Source organism: Hirundo rustica, chromosome 16, assembly GCF_015227805.2.
Source record: "Hirundo rustica isolate bHirRus1 chromosome 16, bHirRus1.pri.v3, whole genome shotgun sequence".
NCBI lineage: Eukaryota > Metazoa > Chordata > Aves > Passeriformes > Hirundinidae > Hirundo > Hirundo rustica.
The window spans coordinates 13,305,475-13,329,863 of NC_053465.1; the positions used below are offsets into that span (position 1 = coordinate 13,305,475).

The 24,389-nt window shown below is 50.9% G+C and overlaps 1 protein-coding gene across 2 annotated transcripts in view; it reads right to left on the reverse strand.

Moving 5' to 3' along the window:
- Positions 1 to 229: 229 nt before the first annotated feature.
- Positions 230 to 24,389, reverse strand: part of LOC120759944 (centrosome-associated protein CEP250-like) — a 36,708-nt gene continuing 12,548 nt past the window's right edge. Inside the window, exons 19-34 of one of the 2 annotated variants that reach the window (XM_040079689.2) lie at positions 23,925 to 24,059; positions 23,503 to 23,646; positions 22,773 to 23,053; positions 19,582 to 19,741; positions 18,661 to 18,973; positions 18,121 to 18,248; positions 17,745 to 17,865; positions 16,993 to 17,147; positions 13,098 to 15,614; positions 11,394 to 11,549; positions 10,906 to 11,019; positions 10,695 to 10,745; positions 9,384 to 9,670; positions 2,028 to 2,168; positions 1,036 to 1,194; positions 230 to 350 (exon numbers count right to left, since the gene is read on the reverse strand). In XM_040079689.2, the coding sequence (XP_039935623.1) occupies positions 2,123 to 2,168; positions 9,384 to 9,670; positions 10,695 to 10,745; positions 10,906 to 11,019; positions 11,394 to 11,549; positions 13,098 to 15,614; positions 16,993 to 17,147; positions 17,745 to 17,865; positions 18,121 to 18,248; positions 18,661 to 18,973; positions 19,582 to 19,741; positions 22,773 to 23,053; positions 23,503 to 23,646; positions 23,925 to 24,059 (4,608 nt within the window). In that variant the 3' untranslated portion in view covers positions 230 to 350; positions 1,036 to 1,194; positions 2,028 to 2,122. Of the gene's footprint in view, positions 351 to 1,035; positions 1,195 to 2,027; positions 2,169 to 8,794; positions 9,671 to 10,694; positions 10,746 to 10,905; positions 11,020 to 11,393; positions 11,550 to 13,097; positions 15,615 to 16,992; positions 17,148 to 17,744; positions 17,866 to 18,120; positions 18,249 to 18,660; positions 18,974 to 19,581; positions 19,742 to 22,772; positions 23,054 to 23,502; positions 23,647 to 23,924; positions 24,060 to 24,389 lie in introns of those variants that run through there. The other variant, XM_040079690.2, reaches the window with a different exon arrangement.

Sequence of the window (24,389 nt, forward strand, 5' to 3'; positions counted from 1 at the left end):
CCAAAGATTTCGTGCACAACAGTCTCAACCAGCTCTTGGAGCTTCTGGGCTTCTGCTGCAGTCAGCTGCTCAAAGACAGCTTTAAAGAGGCTGTCAGCAGTGTTGTCCAGCTTCCTCTGGGAGTCAGCAGCAGTGCCCAGCTCAGCTCTGGAATAGGTTTGGCCCTTGTCCAAACCTATTTTGCCTCTTCTCAATCTCCCTGATTTCAGGGGGCTCTCTTTACTTTTCTGTGGACATGGGCAAGAAGGTTTCTGAGCCTGTGGCCACCGCTCCGCCTGGCTGGAAGTGTCAGTGGCTCCCGGCAGTTGGGGACTATCCTTTGATTTGGTCAGAAGTGGCAGAAGACCTTCCTGAAAGGTGACACCATATTGTGCTCATGTTTCTGGGCCCCTGCATGCTGAGGCTTCCCCAGGGCCCAGGCCAGCACCCTGCTTCAGCCAGGCCATGAGGGCAGGAGAGAAGGGCTTCCCTCAGCACCGCGTGTGCCTGCACATGGCCCTGCTGCCCGTGCCCAGCTCAGCGCCCAGCCGCAGAGTCCTTTCCCCGCCCCAGCGCCCGGCCCAGCAGCACAGCCCTGCACAGTCCCGTGCCCCTGAACACAACACTTTGCCTACCTCTTGCTGCCTCAAGAATTGCTCTGACTGCAGCTTGATCCTGGTTAGGTAGTGCCTGTACTCATTGAACTCCTTCACAGTGCAAACCACCTGTGGAGGGATGAGGGCAGAATCCCCCAAGCCCTGTCAAGCCGTGCAGACGGCCTTCCCCAAAACAGCCCGACCCCAGTGGGAGGGGAGCTGCCCCCAAGCCCTTCCCCACACCCTGGTGTTGGAGGCACTGATGTCCCCCCAGCCAGGGCTGAACAGCAGTGTGGGGCAGGCTGAGAAGGGCTGGACTGGGGGATGTTGGCGCTGCTTCTGCTCCCAGGGACACCAGCACACGGCCCTGGCCTCTGAGAGCAGCAGGCAGCTGCAGGAAGGGCTGTGGGAGCCCCGCTTGAAGAGGGCTGCTCTTGATCAACTTGATATCCAAACCTACCTTGTTGTCCCTGGTGATGACGCCCTGTCTCTTCAGCATCCACAGGATGTCCTTGCGCTTGTGGTAGTCCTGAAGGTGAGGGTCATGCAGGCAGTTGTATTGCAGGCTCATGCGGCGGATGTAGGGATCATCAAGATTGAAAAGACATGGCCCGTGAAGCTGTAAGAGACATTTCCCAGAGTATGAAGGAGGCAGGAGGGAGCAGCAGAGAGGTGCCATGTGGTGCTTGTGAAAACAGCAAGGTACTTTGAAGACCAACAGTCTTCTCCATCCTTCTGAAGGCACGGAGGCCCTCACAGAAAGAATGTGGGGCCATGCTGGGCCAGTCTGGGCTGTGATGGGCTGACAAACCCCAGCAGCAACTCCACCAGCAAATAGACACCTTAGGCCACCAGGAAGAACTGCTGACCCACCCACAAATAAACCGTCCATCTGAAAAGGTCAAGCGCAGTGCTTCGAATGCAGCCAGGAGAGAATAGAGGAACCCAGTCTCCTTGGGTTAGGCAGGTGCAAGGGCTGTGTCAGCTGCCTCTGCCTTCGCCTTTGGCAAGTCTCTGCCTTGGGAAGGTGCAGTGCAAGCTGGAGGAGGAGGACAGTGTGTGCATTCCCCAACCAGGGAAACCCAAGCTGTTCCAAATATGCCAACAGAATAAGCAGGAGAAGGTTGGAGTTTCCCTCAAAGGTGCACCAGAGCCTGGCTGGACATGGCAGGATGAGCTGGAAGGGCTCGTTGCCGTGGCACCTGGACAAACACAGCCACCTGCTGCAGGCAGGGACCTGGCCACACACATGCACAGTGCTAGAAACCAGTGAGGACACTGACAAGTGCTTCTTCTCTGTGTTCCAGGGAGCCTGGAGCTTCCCTCCGCTGCCCAGTCCTGCCTGACTGTAGGGCTGCAGTTCCTGCTGTAGATGAGGTGGCCACAAGAACTGTGCAGGATAGGGACCCCATGAAAGAGGAGAGCTTTTCTGCTCTCTTTTACTTCCTTTACCTTTTCCCCCAGCTTTCCCCTGCAGAAGACAGTGCTGGACTTGGGCTTCACATAGATCTTGACTTCGAGTGGGAGGTCCAGCAGGTTAGAATCCATCAGCCTGGTGGCTCAGTCTCCCAGGTGTGGAGTTCAGGGGCTGAGCTGGGAAGACACAGACACTCAGGCATTAGCTCAATGAGCCTGCTGCACAGCAGGTGCAAGAGAAGGAGTTGAGGGTCCTAGAGAAGACCCCGCAAGCCCCAGCCTCACCAGCTGAGCTCTCTCTATCAGCCCACTGCTCTCCTCCCCCCAATTCCAGGTGCACTCAGCAGTGCCTCTGCCTTTTGGCAGGACACCAGCAGTGAGATGGAGCTCCACAGCTCCTTCCAAGAGCTCTCGTAGTGCTACAATCCCACACTGACTCCTGGTGCTCCAGAGGTCTCCCAGTGATGGGGCATTGTTACATCATGGTGCTGTCACATCACTGCATTGTCACATCACGGCGCTGACATTGTGTCACATGGAAACAGCCCACCACACCTGGGGGGGAGGGGGGCCCACCTGGAGGCCCCTTTGGACAGCCCTGTGGGACCCCCTCCGTGTGACCTGGCTGTGTATCATGGGTTGGCACAATTTTTTTTCTGGTTATTGAAAAATGTGAAATGTTTTTCCCTGCCCTGGCTGTGCAGTGGTTTGGGGGGGGGAGGACAAGGACCTATCAAAAAGCTGGCCAGGATATTGGCAGCTGGGTTGACCAATGGGAAATGTCAATGAGACTTCGGAGGGGACATTTAAAACTAATCTGCAGCAGATCAGGCTCTCTCTCGCTCTGCAATCAGCCATGAGGTAACACCGTGGGCGGCGGGCTGGCCCGGGTTGGGCCCTGCTGCCTCTCTGGGTGGCCGGGCCGGGCCCAGCTGGGCCTCTGAGGGCCGCTGCCCTCACAGAGAGCGCCTGGGCCTGCTGAGCCCCTTTCCTCCGCTGCGGGCAGGGAAGAAATCAGCTGCAGTTTGGCAATGCTGGCCACGTGCTCGGACCGTGGCAGAAAGGGCCAAGCCATGGCCCAGCTTAATCACCTCTAGCAGCAGAGAAAGAAAAAGCCGGCAGCTTCATAACAACTCTGAGCTGAGCCGCCCTGGATGAAACCAAGGGGTGGAAAAAAGGATGTCTACCAGCTTCTTCCATCAGCACAGCTTTGCATTTCCTTCAGCCTCATGCAGCCTGGGGCCTGCACATGGCCCTTGCAGGCCCGGGCAGATTTAACCCTTTCCTAGCAACATGGAACTTTTAAAGCACAATTCTTCCTTGAGAGAAAGAAGAAAGAGAACACAAGGGTACGTAAAACAGACACTGAATGAAGTCGCTTAGATTAGAAGTGAAAGAACTAATAATATTGGAATAGGATTGGTGAAGTGGACATTTTTAACCAGACTTCTCTAAGGTAAATTATGGAGAAATTCACTGTTCTTTGCAGCATCTTAGTGTTGGTGGGGAGAATGCTAATTCTAATCAAAAGTGTGGACTGATGTAATTGGGATTTATTTAGGAAATTTATAGCCCCTGCTCCTGGGTTAAAAGGAGGTCTCAATCTTTGAGACAAAGATGATTTTAGACTAGAAGAAGTATCCGTAAATAGTACCCCAGATACACTGAGAAGCTCTGCTGACAGAACATCGCTGTCTGCGAAAACTCCGGGCAGCAGCAGATGTGTGACATTGGGAGCACTGGACTATTTTGTCTTGTGGCAAATGTCTTCATGAAAAGATCTTAGAGAGATTCTTCTCCTAAAAAGTAATGAGTAATTATGTCTAAATAGTGAAACTAACTGAAAATCCTAAATTGTGTCTTTCTATGTTGTTCAATAAGAAAGTTAATAGTTTGTAAGAGGAGAGAAGTGTGTTTTAAAGTGTCATTCTGTTTTAGTTTAGGGGTTTTTTTCTCAACTTTTTTTCATTCTTTTAGTGTATGTTTACAAAACTTTTTTTGTTCATTTTTAGGCTTAAGCCTGCTTTGGTATTTTTTCCTCCTAATCTCTCCCTCCCACAAAAGGAAAATAAATACTAAAACCCCTATATTAATTGGTGTTTCTGCCTGGTTTTATTAAATTAAAACCATTACACTGTGACAACTCCTGTCCACAGACCCCTTCCCTCCTCCTGTCCTGTCATTCTGTGAGGCAGAGTGTCCTTGTCAGCAGGAAGGAATGAGAGGAATTGCCACTCCAAACATGCCCACTTTGGGCTCTGCTTTGCCCCCTTTCCTTTTTTAGACCTTCTTCACTGTCGTGGCCAAGCAGGCACAACTGGGGAAATTGCAGCAAACTGGATATTTGGCCCATCTCTGGCAACGTGAGATCCCTTGGTCATGTTTTGAGCAACAGAAGAGAAGCATGGGCTGAGGGAAAGTCCTCTTCTCCCCTTTCCTCAGGCTCCCCTTCAGCCCAGACACCTTTCTGCCGCCTTTGCCAGTCTCCCCTGCCCTGGCTTCTGCTGCTCCTTATTATGAATATTTTGATCAAGTAATCAAATAATATAAAAGGGTTAGCTATGTTTATAAGTAGAAAATTGTGAAAGATAAGGTATAGAACTATCAGGAGTGCTGCGTTTGGAATGTGTAACAGTAGAACCACCCCCCCTAAGTTACTGGACCCTTCTGTGGTGGTCACACTCACCAGTAACACTGCTTGGAAACCCACTGCCCTTCCCATCTTGATTTTAATATTAAGGATTCCAATCAGTAGACCTCAGGAAAAATGACCAATGATTGTTTTAGAATAAGAATATTGATGAAGTTGTTAACTATTAGAACCAATCAATGTCAAGGTTAAATTTACGAGCGTGCATAGTATGCATAGTGTGTAAAAGAATGTACATAACAATGATTCAGCAGAAAAAGTATATCAAATGGGTGGGGTTTGTTTGTTAAGTGGAACATGTTTCCAGAGGAGTTATTCCCCAGCACCTGAATAAAAAAGTGTCTGCTTATTCACATCAAATTGGTATTGGTTAAGGCTTTTTTGTCCCAGTTGGTGACACTCTCATTCCTTACCCCTTCTTGGCTGGATTTGGCGAAGTCTCCGGTGTCTGTTCCTCCAGCCCATCTGGTTCTTTGGGGCAGGTTTTACACTCCAGAGCCCTGCCAGCCTCGCTCGTTGCACAAAGGCAAGAGACAGGCAGAGCAACCTGTCTGGCACAGCCCAGGGTTGGTGTTCCTCTCCTCCCAAAGCAGTCTCTGGCACACGCTCCAGCTGCAGCTCTTCTCCAGCTTGGCAAGGTCTGGAGCAGCTTCCCCGTGCCGCATGTCCTGCTCAGCCACGAGGGCCGTGAGTCCCGCAGCGCGTTCACACACACCCGCACCTGGGGCGGTGCTCGGTGCTGAGAGGCCGAGTAGAAGTCCCTGTGTGCAGTTCCTTGGCAGCTGCAAAGCACACGTCCTGAGGAATACACCTGGGCAGGTATCTCGGGGTGCAGCTGCACTGCCAGCTCCAGGCTGAGCTCTGGCTGGCAGGAGCCCGAGGCAAGAGCCCAAGATCTGCTGATCCTTGGAAGGACAAAGAGCCTGGGGACCTGTGGCACAGCTGGGTCAGTGGCCACTCAGAGACAGGGCAGATGCCAAGCCTCGGGAGGAAATGCTGAGACTTTGCTGTGCTTGGACTGTGAAGGTGTAACAGCCCAGGGGTTCCAGGCCTCTCCCTGGAGGCACTGGCTCGAGCTGTTTCTGTGTTCCTGTGCTGTGAATAAACTGTTTTGTGGAATGAGACCTGTGAGACCCTGCTGTGGGAAACCTGGTCTGACTGTGTGAGAGTGGGGGGTGTGGGGGGAGTCAGTGGGGGCACCCTTTGGCTCACCTGAGCTGCCCACTGCAAAGGGGATTTGGTGCCAGCAGGAACAGTCTGGTGGTGGGAGTGTGACTGCCACAGTGCCTCTGGGATGCTCAGACAGGGAAGTTTCTGTAATAAAAATGCTGCCTGAGAGCTGAAGCACAGCCCAGGCCATGCACCTGCTGGGCTCTGCCCCTAAGAAACCTGGCAAGGTGCAGCAGAGTGACCCGGGCAGGGGAAGGCAGCTATGCAGAAAAGGAAAAGGAACAAGTTTAAACCACACCCCCAGTTTTGTCAGACCCCTCTGTCTGCGTGCCCATCCTCTTGGACTTCACCTCAGGGTTTGGGTATGCACAGAGCATTGGGAAAGGGTGGCAAGGCAAGGCAAGGCAAAGGTAAAGCCACGCTGGAAGATTCGTCTCATTGGCTCTCGCCGGAGAAAATCCTAAAGGTGCAATTATTGACAGTTCCCACTGGATGGCTCCCGAAGCCAGCAGGAACGGCAATGCTGAGCACAGCCGGCAGATTGGATTCCGCTCCAGCCGTTCTCTCGTACCACAGCCCGGTGTCACCAACCACAACAGAATAACCTTAGCCCAGAGCCAGGGAGAATGAACATTCCCACGGGACCACACACACCAGGAAGGTTCTATAAAATGCACCCGTGAGCGCACGGGCAGTAACTCCGAGAGCAAACTGTGACCCACAGCTATTAAACAAGACATGCTTACAACAACTTTTACACACTCTGATCTATTATTATCTCAACTCTTTGTGCCCTAGTTGAGCACCAGTAAGGATTGTCGTGTTTAACCCCGGCCAAGAATTCAGTCCCACACAGCCGCTCACTGCTCTGGTGGGATGGGGAGGAGAATTAGGAAAAGGTAAAACCCATGAGTGGAAATAAGAATAGTCAAATAACTGAAACAAGACTAAATATATTGTCATTACTGCTGCTACTACTATTAAAAATAGTAATGAAAAGGAGAGAGAACGGAATAAAACCCGAGAGAAACCAGCAGTGCCCGACAGTCGCTCATCACCCACTGACCAATGCCCCACCCATCCCCCAGCAGTGACTGGTGGCTCCTGGCCAACTCTCTCCCAGTTTCTGTTCTGGGCAAGAAGTTCTGTGGTCCAGAATATCCCTCTGGGCAGTTTGTGTCGGGTCTCCTGGCCATTCTCTGCCCTCGGTGGCAGAGCATGGGACACCAAATAGTCCTTGACTTGGAGTGAGCTCGACAGGGCTCCAGCTCAGTGCGTTACCAACGCTGTTCTCACTCTGAATCCCAAACACAGCCCTGGAGCAGCTTCTGGGGAGGAAATTCTCTCTCCCAGTCAAAACCAAGACATCCAGCAGCCCCTGAACCCCCCTCCCTGTGAGCCCTGACCGCCGCAGTCCCCACCTCCCTCAGTCACCCTTCAGTTCTCCCCACCACCCCTGGAGCCCCCTGCCCACCAACATCCCCATGACCCCCACAATGCTCCAGCCATGCCCTGTGTCCCCCCACAAACCCCCAGTGAAAACCCCCAGACCCACTCATGCCTTTGGCTGCCTGAGGGCCATGATGGGCACTGCAGGGAGACCCCTGCCTGCTGCTGCTGCCCAGTGCCTGGTGCCCAATTCTGCCCCCCTGCACAAAAGCCCTGGCACCTCCTTGGCCCAACAGTTTCAATTCCCTGCTGCACTCACAGAAAATGTGGCTTTTTATCTCAGAAACAGCAGATGCAGAGAAGCAGGAAGACATATAGAGGTGGTGAGGGGACCATGGCTATGGGGCAGGGGCATGGGTATATGGTTACAGGCCCAGGGACATCAGACCATAGCCATGGGATGCAGCTGTGGGGTTACCTGGCAATAGGGAATGGCCATGCTGGTGGATGCAGGTGAGGGATGTGCTGCTTCCCCACTTGGGGGGTCACATGCCCCAGGGGCACACCGGCATGTACGCAGCCACTTGGCTTCCATGTCCACATGATGGGCAGCATTTTTCTCTTCTTCCCTGGCTTGGAGAGGTGGGGACCATTTTCATCTCTGCTTGTGGCTTCAGAGATCCTGGTGCTTCTGGCACCACGTCAAAGCCCTCTCCACTTTCTCATTCCCTCTCCTGTCCCCACAGAGCTCCGTCTGCCCAGACCCGACCTCTCTGTCCTGCCTGGGCACGAGGTGACTGCTGGAGCTGCTGTGATGTTCCGCTGCACCTCTGCACAGCCCAGCACCGGCTGTTACCTGTACCTGGAGGGTCAGAGCCGAGCCCAGCTTCTCTCAGGGGAACAAGGTGATTACAACCTCTCCCACGTGCAGAAAGGGGACAGCGGCCGCTACAGCTGCCAGTGCTACACCATCAACGCCTCGATAGAATGGTCTGCTGTCAGCAACACCCTGCACTTGGTGGTGAGAGGTGAGACATCCCCCCAGCCACATCCTGCTCTGCTCTTCCTCCCTGCAGTCTGTCACAGCTGGGAGAGCTAGAAAAGAGGATTTAGGGCAGGGAAGCAGATGTAAGAGGGAACCAAGCAGAGGGTTCCAGCTTCCTTCAGCTGTGTGACTGGCCAGCTCCTCAGAAACCCTATAGATGACCTAGAGACCCTATAGATACAGGATTGCTGGCATGACAGGTGGGGATAAGAGTCAGAGGACACCTTGCCCTGCAGTGGCCCAGAAAGCCCATGGCTGCAACCCCAGGCAGCATGGGCAGCATGAGAGGGAGGGGATTCAGCTGCTGGTGGAGAGCACCTCCCCTTGACCAGGATCCTCTCCCCACGGCATCCATGGCCTTGGGCTGTGGCAGGGCTGGAGCTGGGCACTGACAGCCTGTGGAGAGCAGCCCAGCTGTCCCTTGGGCAGGCTGCTGGGGCAAAGCTACCAGTGCTTTGAAGGGAAAAAGGGAAGAAAAGGGAGAGGGGAAGGGAAGCCTCATTTCTCACTAAACTTTAATCCCTGCTGTGTGCTCTTCACCCCTTTGTTTGGTAACACCTCAAATTCTCATTAATTGTTGCAGGAACACCTCTGCCCTCCAGAAGGAAAATTGTGTAAGAGCTCGCAATAGCCTCACTGTCCAGTAAAAATGAGTATATAATTTTCTTCTGAAAAAGATTTTATTAAAAAAAATTAAAATGTCTGTTCCTAGGATATGCTTGCAAATGCAAACATCACAAATTGTTACGTTACTTTAATTGTTTGTAGGACACCCTGTGCCCTTTTATTTTAAGTAGCTGCCCTCAGACAGATGAAACCCGCAAGTCTTACTGTTCAGGAGTTACTAATTACTTGTTTGGGCTTCCTTCTCCATACATCATTCTCTCTCCTTACCTATGTCATTTTTCTCACATATTCACATTTTGGCATCAGAAGTCATCTACTTCATGACATAATGCTTCATAGATCCTAATCCTCAGCATAAGGTGAGGTTTGACACCAGCTGAATGTGAGACCAACAGATGTTAAAGGCAGAGAGCAGCCCTGCGCTGAGGAGTTGACCCCATTTCTCACATCCATAAGCTCTTTGTTTTAGCAGAAATCCTTCCATTCAAATGCAGACAAGAGGTGCTGTTACCTCAGGTCATGATCGATTCTGGCAGGTCTGGCTCTTGGATGCTCGGGCTGTTTCCCCAGAGACTGACGGTCCAGGGATGTTAGTGCTGAGTTAAGGCTCAGAGACCGATCCAGCTTCCGAGTCTCTGCTTCCAGAACAGCAGCTTTGGTCTCCTTGAGTACAGCGGCAAAGGAGCAGGACAGCTCCTGGTGAAGGTCTGAAAGCTCCTGGCTGGTCCTTGCACAGCTCTCAATGTAGTTCTGCCGGTGCTGTCGGTCCCGGGCCAGCTGTGACTGCAGCAGGGACACCTGAAAGAGGCACAAGGCGCAGCTCAGACAAGCCCATGCTGGCAGGAGCAGCCGCAGCCCCACGGTACCGGCTGTCGGGGCAGACACAGCCTCCAGCTCCAGCCCTCACCAACACTCTGCCCTTGGGGAAGGGGAAAGGAACAGGCTCCCAGAGTGCCCCTGAACAGAGCTCAGATGATCAACAAGCTCAGTTCATGGCTCGAAAACCCTTCCCACGTACATCCCTCAGCCACCACAGGTCTATTAGAGAGAGTTCTAACAGCATGTAGGAACCCAACTCTGATTTCCAAAGCCCAGACTTGGGCCACTGACCCCTTTCTCCACAGGCTGTGCCTCAGCATGAGGGCTACTGCTCCCCTGAGCTACTGGAGGACTCTTCTACTTGAGCTGCTGGACAGGCAGCTTAGGGCCAGGGAGCAAACTCTCCCTCTCCCAAACTTCAGAGCATTCCACGTAGGGGCAGAGCACAATGTGGACAACTAAGCCCAGTGGAATAATGAGCCTCTGGCATTGCCTCAATCCTTGGATTCCTGCTAAGATGCAAGGTCCACTGTTACAGAGTCAAGGGAAAATTGAAACAGGCAACAAAGGAGAACATCCTGGTCCAGACTGCCCAGGAAAGTAGTGGAATCACTGTCCCTGGAAGTGTTCAGAAAACATGTGGCTGTGGCATTTTGGGCCATAGTTTACTGTTGTAATTGACAATGCTGGCTTAGTAATTGGACTAGATGATCTCAGAGGGCTTTTCCAACCTTAAGCATTTTATGATTCTGATATTTTTAAGTGACTTCCAGTGTTCTGAATTTCATCCTATCTCTCCCGATCTTGCCTGATCTTTAGATGAGCCAGAGATAAGACCAAGGTAAAGGATGTTGTTTGGTTGTTGCCAACAGGTGCATGACTGACAATACCTGCTGTATTCATTTCCTGACAGCCAAACACAACTTGGACTGTAGCAGCAAGCACAGCTGTGCCCATGAGTATAGCCACAGCAGTCTTTGATGAAAGTTTTCCTACTGCTCACCTGGTTCTGTAAGTCAGCTAAGCGCTGACTGCAGTGAGCATGAGACTCCTCCTGTGAAGAAAATGAAAGGATGTTCTTTCAGTCTGGTCATGGCCACAGGTGATATTCAACTTCTATCAGGTCTCTACTCGAGGGCTGCTGCCACTGGGATTTCCCATCATTCCTCTGTATGACCAAAGCCTTCTCACACCAAGGAAAATGTTGTTCTCACCTCTCTAGAAGTGGGCAATTTGCACTGCTCAGACTCGGAGAGAGAAATTCCAGAGGCATCTGGGAGTAACCGACCCCTAAAACATCTCTTCAGTCTCCTCCGTTCGTGTTCCACCTGCACGTTGGATGGGAGACAGGGTGAGAGAAACCAGTCAGCAAACACAGAGCAAAAGGAACTCTGGGCATCAAGGCAAGGAGATCTCTGCTCTGAGACCCTGAATTGCACCAGACAACACTGGGGACAAAAATCTCTCTTTGGGGGCTGTGTGTGTCTGGGGACACGGGGCCAGGGAGGGAGGCAACAGAGTGAAGGTGCCTTTGTGAAAGCCACAGGCTGCCACAAGAGAGAGAACAAACAAAAGGGTGTGCCCACAGCAGGCACAGGGAGAGGCAAGGGAACAAGCAGAGGTCTCCAAAGCACCTCTGGGCTAACATGTTGTGTGCCAGAGGAGCCTGAGGCTCTGCACAGGCAGCAAAAGCCCAATTTACCTGCTCAAGAGTCGTCCTAAGTTCAGTGTTTTGTTGCTTGAGCTCCACGCTTTCATTTTCCAACTTTGCTACTGCTCGCTGCAGACATTCCAAGCTCTGCAACATGAGCCTCTTCTCTGACAGCCATGACAGCTGCTCCCCTTCAGCAACAGCCTGCTGGGCATTCAGAGAGAAGATTCCATGAGCTGATGCCACATAAATGCTAGAAGGGTGTCAAGATCAATACATCAGGGAGAGTGACCACAGCAGGAATAGATGGTGCTAAGGATCTACTTCTCCTCCTTCTTGCCAAAACAAGATGCCCTCTCTCTAGGGGCCCTCCTCCAAATCCCCTTGGAGAACTGAGTCATTTGTTCTGCATCTGGTTCCTGCTAGTTTTGTTCAGTGTTCCCCACTCTGGTTTTGAGAGACTAGAAGTGTTAATTTCCTATCCAGTAACTTCATGGTTTTACAAAGCTCTGTAGTGTCTCCATCTTTCTCTCTCTCAGCCATTTCTTGTCAGTTGCGTATACTTAAAACATTTACATCTTCCTCTTAGGGAAGTTATTTATCATCTTTGGTCATCCTCTTTGATCATCACTGTAAATTCTCTTACCTGCAATTCTACTCTCTGTCCTTAGACAACCAAATGTGCAAGATGTGGGTGAAGCACATATTTCTCCAGTGATAAAACACAGAGTTTTGTTCTCTATTCTCCTCACCTGTTATATCCTCCTACAGAACTGCTCTTTGAAAATATCACATTATCAATCAGGCCATATGCATTGCTCTGAATTTAGTCAGGAGCCACCTACTCCTGTCTGTGTGGCTGCAACTACATTATCTGACTGAATGTTCTTGCATACCTGACCTACATGGATGCAACTGAAATCTCAAGCTCTTTTCACATTCCTTGCCCTTGTCACATCTTTACTTCTCATCAACAGATCTATATATTTGTCAGCATCCTGGATCAGAATGCAAGTAATATTCTTCAAGTCATAAATAAATGTATAATGCATAAATACTGTGTTTCCTTAGTAGCACTTTTTATACATGCCAATATAATACTGGACACTAGAATACAGGCAGATTCTTGGCAAAGTTGCAGCACAGGTATTGCAGGTGTTTCACTAGCTGGACCTGAATCAGTTCACTTTAGAGAAATACAAGTTTGCCTCCATGATTTTTGTATGGCAGTACAAACATGTCCTGAATGCATAATTAAGCATTTAACCTGACCAGGCAATAGTAGAAATCCCATTCTTTTAATACACTGGAAAAGCTGTCCCTCAGAAACCTCCATCTCAGGAATCATCCTTGAAGCACCAGCAGTGCAGCTGCTGTTCAGCCCTCGGTACAAAACTCCGCTGCATTCAGTCCATCACTCTGCTCACCTGCTCCATTCCTTCTCATACCAAATCGCCACATGTCGCCACCCCTCGTGTGGGCACAGGAGAAGCAGCTCCCCATGCCCAGCTTTTGGCCTGGAGCTGATTTGAGCAGCAAGCTCCAGAGTTGTATCAGTCATTCCGGGCATGCCAGGAAACAATCTGGCACTCAGTGGTCTGTGGCTGGAGCCAGGCACACTGACAAGGCTGCCTGCTGCAGCCCAGGCTGCTTTGCCCAGCTGAGAGGGATATAGAGTCCCACCTCTTTATGGGAAACATCACTGGGATAAATCAGGGACACTGCAGTGGACTGAAGGTCAATGCCAGTGCCTACCTGTTGATGAAATCGGTCTGTGTCTCTCTCTGAAACCATTCTCTGCAGGATGGTTATCTCTCTCTTCAGATTCCCATTGGCCATTTCACTCTTGTTCAGTGCAGCACTCAGGACTTGAGTGTTCTCTCTCCATGCGTGTTCTCTGCTTTCTCTCTGCTTCAAAGCAGCAGCCACATGCTCCAACTCTTTGCCATTGGTTTCCCTCTCAGCTTCCAATTGTTGGGTAATTTCCTTCTGCCTTTGCAAGAAATGGTCTCTCTCCTGGAGAATTTTCCTCTTCTCTACTTCCTCTTCCTCCCATTTTTGAAGTTTTTGGATTTGTTTTTTTAGGGTTTCCCCTTCATCTTTCCATTGCAAAGCCAATGTTAATTCTTTCAGGAGTTCACTCTGCCTCCTAAGCTCTTGTTCTCTCTCTATCAGAGTATCCTTTAAATACTTGACTCTGTCTGTCTGGTACTTGATCTCTTTATCCTTCTTTGTCAGAGTCTGCTGAACATGCTGGAGATCTTCCCGAAGAGCTCTTATCTCCTCCTCTAACTGCTTTTGCTCACTTTGAGCCTTAATCTCTCCTTCTTTCTCAGGGAAGGCTTCTTTTGGGAACTCTTGCTCTCCATCATGTCTAACCTCTTCATTCTTCTCAGTTAGCCTAAGCTGGAGATTCTGCAAAGTCTTCAGTTCTTCTTCTGCATGCTGGAGTTTTTGCCTAAGAGCATCATTGTCTTCATCTTTCTTCCTCATCACTTCCTCAAGCAGAGTCACTTGCTTCTGGCATGATGTTAGTGCTACTTTCATGCTTTCTTCACGAAGCTGGAACGCCTTCATTTGCTCTGTCTGCTTGAGGAACTCCAAATGGTTCTTCTGCAGCATCTGGCTTGCTTTGTCTAGATCCTGCTCTAGACCTTTGGCCTGCTTGCCTGCCACCTCCTTCTGCTCTTGAAGGTCCCGGACATGCTCTTGCAAAGACGCTATCTCTTGATCTCTAGTTTTAAGAGAAGATTCAACATCTTCTAGTTTTTGCAGTATGGCTTTCATCTGCACCGCTGTCTCTTCCTTCTGCTGTTGAAGTGTTGTGATGGTGTCCTCCAGAACACAAATCTTTTCCTCTTTTTCTTTCAGAGTCAGTGATGTTGTGTGGAAATTTCTTTGCTCAGCTTCGTGCTTTTCCTCCTTTTCCTTGCATGCCTCACATTGGTTTCTAAGGGACAAAATTTCCTGCTCTTTTTCCTTTAGTTCCACTTGAAGACACTGCAGAATTTGCTTCTGCTGTTCGGAGTCTTGCTTTTGTTTTTGGAAGGTCTCAATCAGTTCCTTCTGAGATTCAATCACTAAATCCTTTTCTTTCAGTACTGTCCTAGAGTATTCTAAGTCTCTGTGCAAGACATTCATCTGTTCTTCTGTTTTTTCCTCATAGCTCCTTGTTTGTTGCTTTTGGATGTCCATAAGTCTGTCTTTTTCTTTTAAGGTTGCTATGGTCTGTTCCAGTTGGTCACGGACAGTCTTTAACTGCATTTCCATGACTTCTTCACCTTCCTGCATTTGCTTTTGTTGCGACTCAAGCTCTTGTTCTTTTCTAGATAAAGAAAGTGTCATGATTTCTACTTTACCAAGAAGCTCTTGCAGATGCCCATCTTGCTGTTCCTTTTGCTGCTGCAAGAGCCTTAACTCTTCCCTTTGAGTGTCACACTCACTCTCTCTGTCCTTAAGAACAGTCCTCAGGTGTTCAAGGCTAGCATTTAGAGATTTCACATCTTCTCTCTCCTTTTCCAGTTCTTGAATCTGCTGAGTCAGAGAAAGAAGCTCCAACCTTTTCTCCTTCAGGTTTCCTTTCATAGCATCAAGATCCACAAGCAGATTTCTGACTTGTACTGCACCATGCTGTTCTAGAATCATTATTTTCTCCTCCTGGAATTTGATCTCCAGGTGTCTCTCCTCCAGCTCTTTGCTCACCCTGCTGACAGCAGAGTTCTGCAATTCTAACTGCTTCTCCAGCTCCCTTATCAGTTCTTTCTGGGATCTGATCTCCTGGTCCTTCTCTTCCAGCTCTTGGCTCATTTTGCCTAAAACAATCCTTTGCTTTTCTTGCTGCTTTTCCAGCTCCTGTATCTGTTCCTGTTGGGATTCTGTCTTCTGTTCTTTTTCTGTTATGTCCTTAATAACCTGATTAAGAGCAGTTTTATGCATTTCTTTCTGCTTTTCCAACATTCTCATCTGCTCTTGGTACACCTTCATTTCTCCCTCCCTCTCTGACAGGACTGCAGTCACATGAGTGAGATGCTCCTGCAAAGCCTTGCTCTCTGCTACCTCTTTCTGAAGAATTTCCATTTTCTTCCCCTGGTTTTGCACTTCCTCATTTTTAATTTTTAACATGGACAGTGCAGTTTGGAGTTCTTGTTCAAGGGAGTGATTCTTGTCTATTGCTGCATTCGCTCGGGTTTCAGAGGCTGTGACTGATTCCTCCAGAAGTTTTATCTCATACTCCAGTTTTTCTTTATCTGCCTGCAGCCTATCCCATTCATGCTGCAAAACAGGGAGAAAAAGGGTAAAGGTTTCAACTTCTTCTCTGCCAAGGTCAGGATGAGTAACACTCAGGAAACATCAAACTCAAGTTCAGACTTGGAATGTTCATTATATTTTATCTATATACAGTATTTACAGGCTCATGCACAGTGAGCTCCTAGAAAACGAAGACAAACCGGAGCGCTTCTAACTCTTTCCAAGGTTATTTAAGTGATCACCTCCCAATAACAAGATGACATTTATATTATTTATACTTTTCACCCAATAATGACCATCCAAGGCCTGCAATGCGGACCTTTTTCACCCAATTACGGAAAACCACCCAAACCCATGAAGAAGAAGAAGAAAGAAGAAGGTGAAGAAGAAGGACTTAAACAACACCCCAAATCCTCCATCTTGACTCACATGTACCACTATACACCAAACCCCCAAATTCTAAGTTTCTAGGATTCCAACAACTCATTCCCTCTCTGGGTTTGCTTTTCATACCAGATCTGGACTTCTGCTGCAGGGCAGGCACGCGCTGCCCCTCTCTCTCTGCCCCTCAGGATGCTGCAGACCTTTGCTGGGCCCTCCCTTGATGCTGCATCTTTCCCAGATCACTCAGCCCATCCCAGATTCCTTTCTGCCTTTCCATGACCCCTTGCAGCTCCACTCCAGTGTTCCTTTGGGGAGGAGCTGCCAAAAGTGCAGCCAGGATTCCAAGTCCACGCTAAACAGGATTTGGCAGTGCCATGAGGCTGTGCTCTCCAGCAGGAAAGAAGGGAAAAGCAAACACCCTCAGCACTTCATTCCCTGGGGTTGGGCCAACAGGAGTGGTTTTGGACCTCTCCTGTCCAGAGTTTCCATGGCACCATCCCTGAGAGCCCCACTGCCCTCTCAGAGCAGCAATGGCCAGATCAGTCTGTCATTCTCTGCTGCCACTCAGCACGAGTTCTCCCCTTGCACGCACACGTCCTTAGCTGGATCAGCACTTGGCTTTCCTCTCTTCTCTCCCCACTGGCTGCTCTCTGATGGCCAAGGCCAGACACCTTTCTATTAACAGTAAACTTGGTCTTCTCACACCCCTCCTTCCAGGTCCAGATATTGAGAAATATGAACATGGGTTTGGACACAAGGAATCGCCCAAATCACTCAGTGTCAAGAGAGACAGTGGGGACATTTAGAACTAAAGCTTCTAGGGCACAAAACTCTGTCATGGAGGAAAATCAGCAGCCCCAGCACTACCTGGCCTTGTCATGACTACAACATCTTTTCCCCCTTAATCAGAACAATAAAATTAGAAAAGTTAAACTGGAAAAAGGTGCTCCTTAGAACTGGTAACACAAGGTCCAATCATAGCCAGGAAATGGCCCTTTGTGGCATCTGCCAATCTCACCTGCACGTCATTCCTTTCCTTCTCCAGGTTTTCCAATTTCCCCTGCAGAGATGCCACCTCCTGACGAAAAGTCACAGCCTCTTGCTTCAGGGCAATGGCCTCTTCTTTCAGGGCAGTTTCTAGAGAGGTCTTCTGGTGCTCTGCTCTCCACATTGCTGCAGCAGGAAAGGAGAAGGGGAAAAGCAAAGGCAAACTGATGTGCATCCTGCAGACACAACAGCACTGTCTTTGCCTGCTGGTGTTTGCCAGGCCCTAAGCCCACAAGGGCTCCAAAACTGATGGAAATGAAGAAAACTTCCAGGCAGACAGAAAAGCAGGAATGAAAAGGGCAAGGTTCAGAGGAACAGGAAAGTGCATTTGCCCTTGGGCTTGTCCAGAGGGAGCAATCCAAAAAGACAAAGGAGCCGGGATGCCTGCACAGCCCTGCTGCAGAGAGGCCAATAGCCTGGAGGCTCTGGCAGGGCCTGGAGTTTGGGGCAATTGAGCTGAGGCATCCAGCTACAGCTCCTTAGCACAGACAGGGCACCTGAAAGGCACCAGCTGTGCACGGGATCAGCCACAGCACAGCCAGATGGCACTGCCAGCCATGGTACCTTTCTTGAGAAAAAGCTTTCACTGGCACTTGGATGGATAAATCTCCACCTGGTTGTTTTTCCCCTCTGCCATCTCTGGGCACTTTTCCTATGCATGGAATCAGAGAACCCTGCTGGAGAGACAGGATGGAGCTATGGGTGGGAGAGGAGAAGCTGTACCTTGCTCACTTTCCTCCAACTGTATCTGCAGCTCCTGATTGCGAGCCCTGAGATTGTCCATCTGAGCCTGTCCTGTGCTCAGCTCCAGCTCCAAGGCCTGTATCTTCTTTCTTGCATCATTCTGGAAGAGGTAAGAGGAGCAGAATCACTTGTCAGTGCCACTGCTGGCAGGAGAGAAAGGGCAACAAACACTAAAGCAGAAATAGCCCAGGTGGGAGAGGGCAGCTGGACCATACTGGTAGATGTGATTGTGATCCCCCTTCCTCCCCATGCCAGTGAGCCCATCACCCTACAATGGATGACATCCATCCTGGCCTTGGCACTGTGCTTGCCCAGCAGCAAGACACTATTTCTGGGTGCACTGGGCACATGTTACCAGATCTTTCTGGGAATGCTCCAGGTGCTGCTGCAGGTCTTGCACAGCTGCTGCCACTCTGTCCACTGTGAGCTCTGCAGGGACATCCCCAGCCTGTGAAGCAGTCAGGCCCATAACATGACCCTCTTCTGAAAGAGAAGACATTCTGTTTCAAGATTTAATCCAACAGTCTCCAACAAACACGGCCTTTCTACCTAAGAGGAGGTGCCTTTGTCACTGTCCTAGAACTTGCCTTGCAGCAGGATGTGTGTCACAGGCTGACATTATTCTGATGACCACTGATGTCTGCACTGCCTCGAAGACAAGTGCATGGGCCTTATGGCTTGACAGGACTTGGGCCCTTCTCCCTTCTGACTCTGATCAATTCTCTACATACAAACACGGACTTGTGTCTCTGCAGGGAAGTCAAGCTGTCAAGACATCCCAAGGCCTGAGTCAGCCTAAACTGACAGGGTGAGTGTGTCATACCAGGATGACCAGGAACCACCTCCTCACTCCACCTGCTCTTCCACACCTGCTCACCCAGTTTCCCACACTTGCCTGAGCTCCGAGTGACCACGTCTCTGCTGCCCCTGATCATGTGGTGGAGAACCAAGAGCAGTTTGTCCAGGTGGGACTGAGTTTCCTGCTGGGCACCACTGGCCTGTTGACACTGTGTGGCCAAGGCCTCTGCTCTGTTCTCAGAGCTCTGGAGCCTCACATGCAGCTCAGACACCTCAGTTTCCAGCACACGCACAGAGTCCTTCAAGCCCCGTTCTCCTGCTCGGGACTCCTCCAGCTCCTGCAGCAGCTGCTTCTCCCGAGCTGCCTGGGAAGCCTCCATCTGCAGCACTGTGTCCTGCAGGGCCTGGATCTGCAAGAGGGATGCACAGAACCTCAGGGACTGGGCTGCTCCTGAGGCTGCTGAGTGGGAAGCAGGGAGAGCAACACAGGAGAAATGACTTGAGACAAAAAACACACAGGAAAGAGAAGGCACAGAAGCAAGGATTCCAATGGAGTCAAAGGGAGAGAAAACAGGGAAAGGGAGGCAATGGGCATCCTTGAGGCTGCAGCTCTGAACACCGGCTGAGCTGGCTGTGCTGGAAGTGCCCTCCCCAGCCTGCCATAGCCACATCTGTGTCCCCACATTGCTCAGTGCCCGCCACAGGCACCAACTCTGTCTGGGACAACACTGCTAACAGAGGGACAGAGGAGCTCCAAAGGAATCTGCTGCTGCTGCTGCTGCTGCTGCTGCTGCTTCTCCTCCCAGATTTCCTGCTGGGACCCAGCAGACAATGGGGGAAAACATTGGCAGCACACACCAGATCCAGCCTTGGCCTCAGGGTGCAGCAGCAGCACAAGGCAGAACACAGCGGCAGTGGATGCTGCTGGATGCTGCTGGGAGGGGAAAGAGGTTGGGGCCTCCAAGCCAAAGGTGGTGTTGTGTGTCCCTGGAGAAGAGGATGCCAGTGCACTGCTGACCTGGGTGTTGAGCTCCTGCAGTTCTCTTCTATGCTCTGAGTGGAGCTCCTCAGCCTGATTAAGGGCAGAACGAAGCTGAGATGTCTGATTGATCTGGGCCAGATTGTTTTCTTCCAGGGTTCTGAGGCTCAGATCCTTTTCTTCCAGAGACAGAGTCAACCTGTGGAAAAAGACAACAGACAGCCATGAGAGACATGTGACACTCTTGGGTGACACAGAGTGGGTGGTGGAGTTCACCACTATGTGAGGCAACACTTGGAACATTGTCAAGCTTTGTCTGGGGTAGATGATGAGTAAGTCCAGATCTTATGGGTCAGACAAGTAAGGGTGACACTCTTGTGAGTGTTTGCTAGAGGCCACTTGAACAGGAGGAGAAATAGATGAGGCTTTCTACAGGCCCTGGTTCTTGTGGGGGATTTTAGCTTTCCTGCCATCAACTAGAGAAGCAACACAGTGCAGGATATTCCTGGAAAGCATTGATACAACTTGATGCCACAGGCAGTAGAGGATCCCACAACAGCATGCTGGTCAACCTTATCCTAACCATCAGGGAATGCCTGCTTGGAGGTGTGAAGCTTGGGGTCAGCCTTGGCTGCACTGCCTATGAATGAGATTGTGGAGTTCAGCTGGGGGTGAGGAAAAAGCAGGGCAGCAAGCAAGATTATAACCACAGACCTCATGAGAGCCAACTTTAGCCTCTCCAGGGATCTTCTTGAAAGAAGCACATAGGAACAGACCCTGCAGGGTAAAGGGGTCCAAGCTGATATTCAAGGATCACTTCCTCCAGGCTCAACAACAATGCATCCTAGTGAGCAAGAAATTGGGCAAAGGGGGCAAGAGACCTGAGTGGATAAGCAAAGAACTCCTGTCATTCCCCAAGTGCAAGCAGGAAGTACATAGGAGATGGAAGCAGGCTCAGGCAACTTGGAATGAATATAGAGAGATTGTTGGAGTAAGTAGAAATGAGACAAAGAAGTCCAAGGAACACCTTGGAATTAAATCTGGACACAGATGTCAAGGACAACAAGAAAGGCTTTTTAAAATACGTCAATAACAAAAGGACAATCAAGGATGGTGTGTGTCTCTTCCTAGATGGAGGGGAGACCCTGGTAACACAGGATGCAGAGAAGGCAGAGTTCCTGGGTGCCTTTCTTTGCCATCAGTCTGTACTGGACAAGATCACCCCTCAGGAATCTCTGGCCCAGGAGAACAAAGGAATGTTGGAAGGGAGACTATCCCTTGGCAAGACTTTCCTTTCAAGGAGGACTGGGTTAGTGAGTGCCTGGGCAAACTCAACATCCACAAGTCCACAGGCCCTGACAGGATGTGTCCATGAGTGCTGAGGGAGCTTGTGGACACCAGAGTGAGGTCACTCCCCATTATCTCTGAAAGGTGATGGAGATCAGGAGACATGCCTGAGGGCTGGAAGAAAGCAAGTGTCATTCTGGTCTTCAGAAAGGGCATGGAGAAGGACCCAGGGAACTACAGGCCTGTCAGGCTCTCCTCAATCCTTGGAAAGGTGTTGGAGCACCTCATGCTGGAGACCCTTCTACCCACGTGGAAGGACAAGAAGGTGATCAGGAATGGTCAGCATGGATTCACTAAAGGTAACTCATACCTGACCAACCTGATCACCTTCTACAATGAAACAACTACCTGGGTGGACAAAGGGAGAACAGTGGATATTGTTTACCTTGATTTCAGCAAAGCTTTTGACACTGTCTTTCACAACAACCTCCTGGAGAAACTCAGGCAGCGGGGGCTGGAGGAGTGGACAACAGGCTGCACTGACAACTGACTGAACAGCAGAAGCCAGAGGGTTCTAATCAGTGGCACAGGGTCTCTTTAGAGGCCCATCATTAGTGGTGTGCCCCAGGGTTCACTCCTGGGCCCACTGTTGTTGAACTTGTTCATCAATGACTTGGATGAGGCGGTCAATGCCTCCCCATCAGGGTCACTGTGCATCCCCTCAGAGGGATCTCAGCAGGCTGGAGAGATGGGCAGAGAGGAACCTTCTGAAATTCAGCAAGGGCCAAAGCAGGGTTCTGCACCTGGGGAGGTACAGCCCCAGGCACTGCACAAGCTGGGGCCAACCAGCTGGAAAGCAGCTTTGTGGAGAAGAACCTGGTAGTTCTGGTGGACAAGAAACTCTCCACGAGCCAGCAGTGTGTCCTTGTGGCCAAGGTGGCCACTGGGATCCTGGAAAGCACCGGGAAAAGCATTGCCAGGAGGTCAGGGAGGGGATGCAGCCCCTCTCCTCAGCCCTGTGAGGCACATCTGGAGTGCTGTGTCCAGCTCTGGCTCCTTAGCACACAGGGCCAGGGAGCTCCTGGAGCCAGCAGAGGCTGCGGAGCTGATGAGGGATTGGAGCATCTCCGTGCCCAGGAAAGGACGAGGAGGAGCCTGGGGCTGTTCAGCCTGGAGGCCCAGCCGAGAGGGGCCCTCAGCCCTGTCTGTCCCTGCCTGCAGGGAGGGCTCCGAGCAGGGCCCAGGCTCTGCTCCCTGGGGCCCAGCAATGGCCCCAGAGGAACGGGCAGGACCTGATGCCCAGGAAGTTCCACCTCAAGATGAGGAAGAAATTCTTTCCTGTGCAGAGACTGAGCCCTGAACAGGCTGCACAGGGAGGGTGTGGAGACTCCCTCACTGGAGATACTCCAGAAGCATCTAGATGCAGCCCTGTTCCACATGCTCTGGGATGACCCTGCTTGAGCACAGAGGTGGGACAAGATGAGCCGCTGTCATCCCTCAAACTTTACACATTCTGTGATTCTGTTCATCTGGCTTTGATAAAAAAATCATGGGTTTAACATGTCTTATGTCAACAAAAAGCATCATACCAGGCTGATCCAGATCCCAAAGGCTTCAAGTTACAGGAGCCAAGGTGGAGCTGATGGATGGATCCAGCTCCATACACTGCAGCTTGGGCAGTGTTAACGCACCCACCTAACCTACCAACACAACACTGCCTAGAGGGAAAGAGCTACCCCAAAAGTCTTTGTCTGCAGAAAAACTCTCACTGAAGGCTTAAAGGAAAAGAAAATTAAACACAACATCCAGACAATGAGACGTGTCTGCACAGAGAGTTCAGAATCTGCCACTTCAGAAATGCTGCCAAAGCCCCTGGCAGGTGCCAAGATGGCAAAGAGGGAATCCATTCACCACAATGCAGAGTCCCACAGGCTTTCAGTTACCTGGCTTTTTCACTCTCTACGGCATTCACGGAAGCCTGCAGCTCTGAATTTTGCTGTGCCACTTCTTCCCAATGACTCCTTTCCCTCTCCAAGTTCTGCAGGTGCACTTGCAGCTCCTTGTTCTGATGTTCTGCCTCCTCCAGCATCTTCTGGACATGCTCAACCTCCAACAGCTTCTGCCTTGACTCTTCCTGGGCCTCATTCACTTCTTGCTGGGCTCTCTGGACAGTTCTTTCCTGGGACTCTCGGGAGGCTGCCAGCTGAGATGTCAACTCTCCCACCTCCAGTCAAACAGAACACAGCAGTCAGGGGCTGCAGCCACAGCCTGTCACTGTCAGCCACAGCAGAGGCTGCTTGAAAGGCAGAGGACAACTTTCCATTGCTCCCTGCCCTGAGAGCACCAGATTCACAATGGATATGGACAACTTGCTTCAATCTCTAAGTGCCCCCCCCCAAAGGCACCTCAAACAGCCCTTCCAAACCAAGGCTCTCAAGAGGAGGCCAGCAGGAATCCATGCTGATGGTTGCTGGCCAACAGCCCAGAGGACTAGCCCAGCTGTCCAGGGCAGCAGCTGAGATGCAGCAGAGCCCTGAGTGTTCTTCAGAGCAGCTGCCATGGAGCTCCCAGAGCACAATGGATCACCCCATCAGCTGCTGCTCTGCCATGGGAAAGCAAGAAGGGCACAGACCCCTTGCTGGATGACGGCAGTGCCACTGCTGTTTCACTCACCTGCTTTTGTAGAGCCTCCCTCTGCTCAAGGAGGAGATTCATTTCCTCTTTGATGCCTTTTAGTTCTTCTTTGTGCCTCTTCTGTGCTGCCTGGATTTCAGTCCGAGCTTCCTGTAGCTCACCTTGCAGCTCTGCCTTGATGGTCTGGCAACAAAATGCGGAGCAACTTCTGGAGACGTGCCCTCAGGCTCAGCCTTTTCCACTTGCTGCCTCAAAATCCCATTCCTTCAGCTACTTCCTTTGGCTTCTCTCCCCAGCTCTGCTTCCACTGCAAGTCTCCTTTCCTGGGGCTGAGCTCTGGAGCTTACCAGGCTCTGTGCTCCCAAAGGCCTGAAGCAGCCCTTGCCTCCTTCATTCCCAGGAGCTGCCTTTTGTGCCCTTGTCCCTGCCCTGCATTCTCTTCCCTGCCTACGCAGGCTTACCTGCCCCTTCTCTTGCTGCTCCTTCACCTCCTGCCTGAGCTGCTCGACCTGCTGCCGGGCTTGGCTGAGCTCTCCCTGAGTTTGGAGCAGTGCCTCTGACAAAGCCCTCTTCTCCTTCTGCTCTCCCAGCAGGATCTGCACAGAAGAAAAGAGCAGAGGGATTTACACTTCTCCTGTACCATGTGTGGCAAGAGGCAAAGACTGATGGGCTCACGCGCTCTCAGAGCACTCGGCTGCTGCTCCCGTGGGCCACTGCCTGCCCCAGGGGAGATACAGCTTCCCAGGAAGTGACTGAAAACACAGCCCAGAAGACATCTCTGGGTTACGGTTCAGAAATACTCCAGATGAGTCTTTAAGAAGATTTTTCCTCTTGTCAGCATTCCTGCTCTGCCCTCCCTGTGCCCACAAAGGAAAAGTCCTACAAACTCCCTTTGGCTCTGAACACCTACCAGTACACACCAAAAG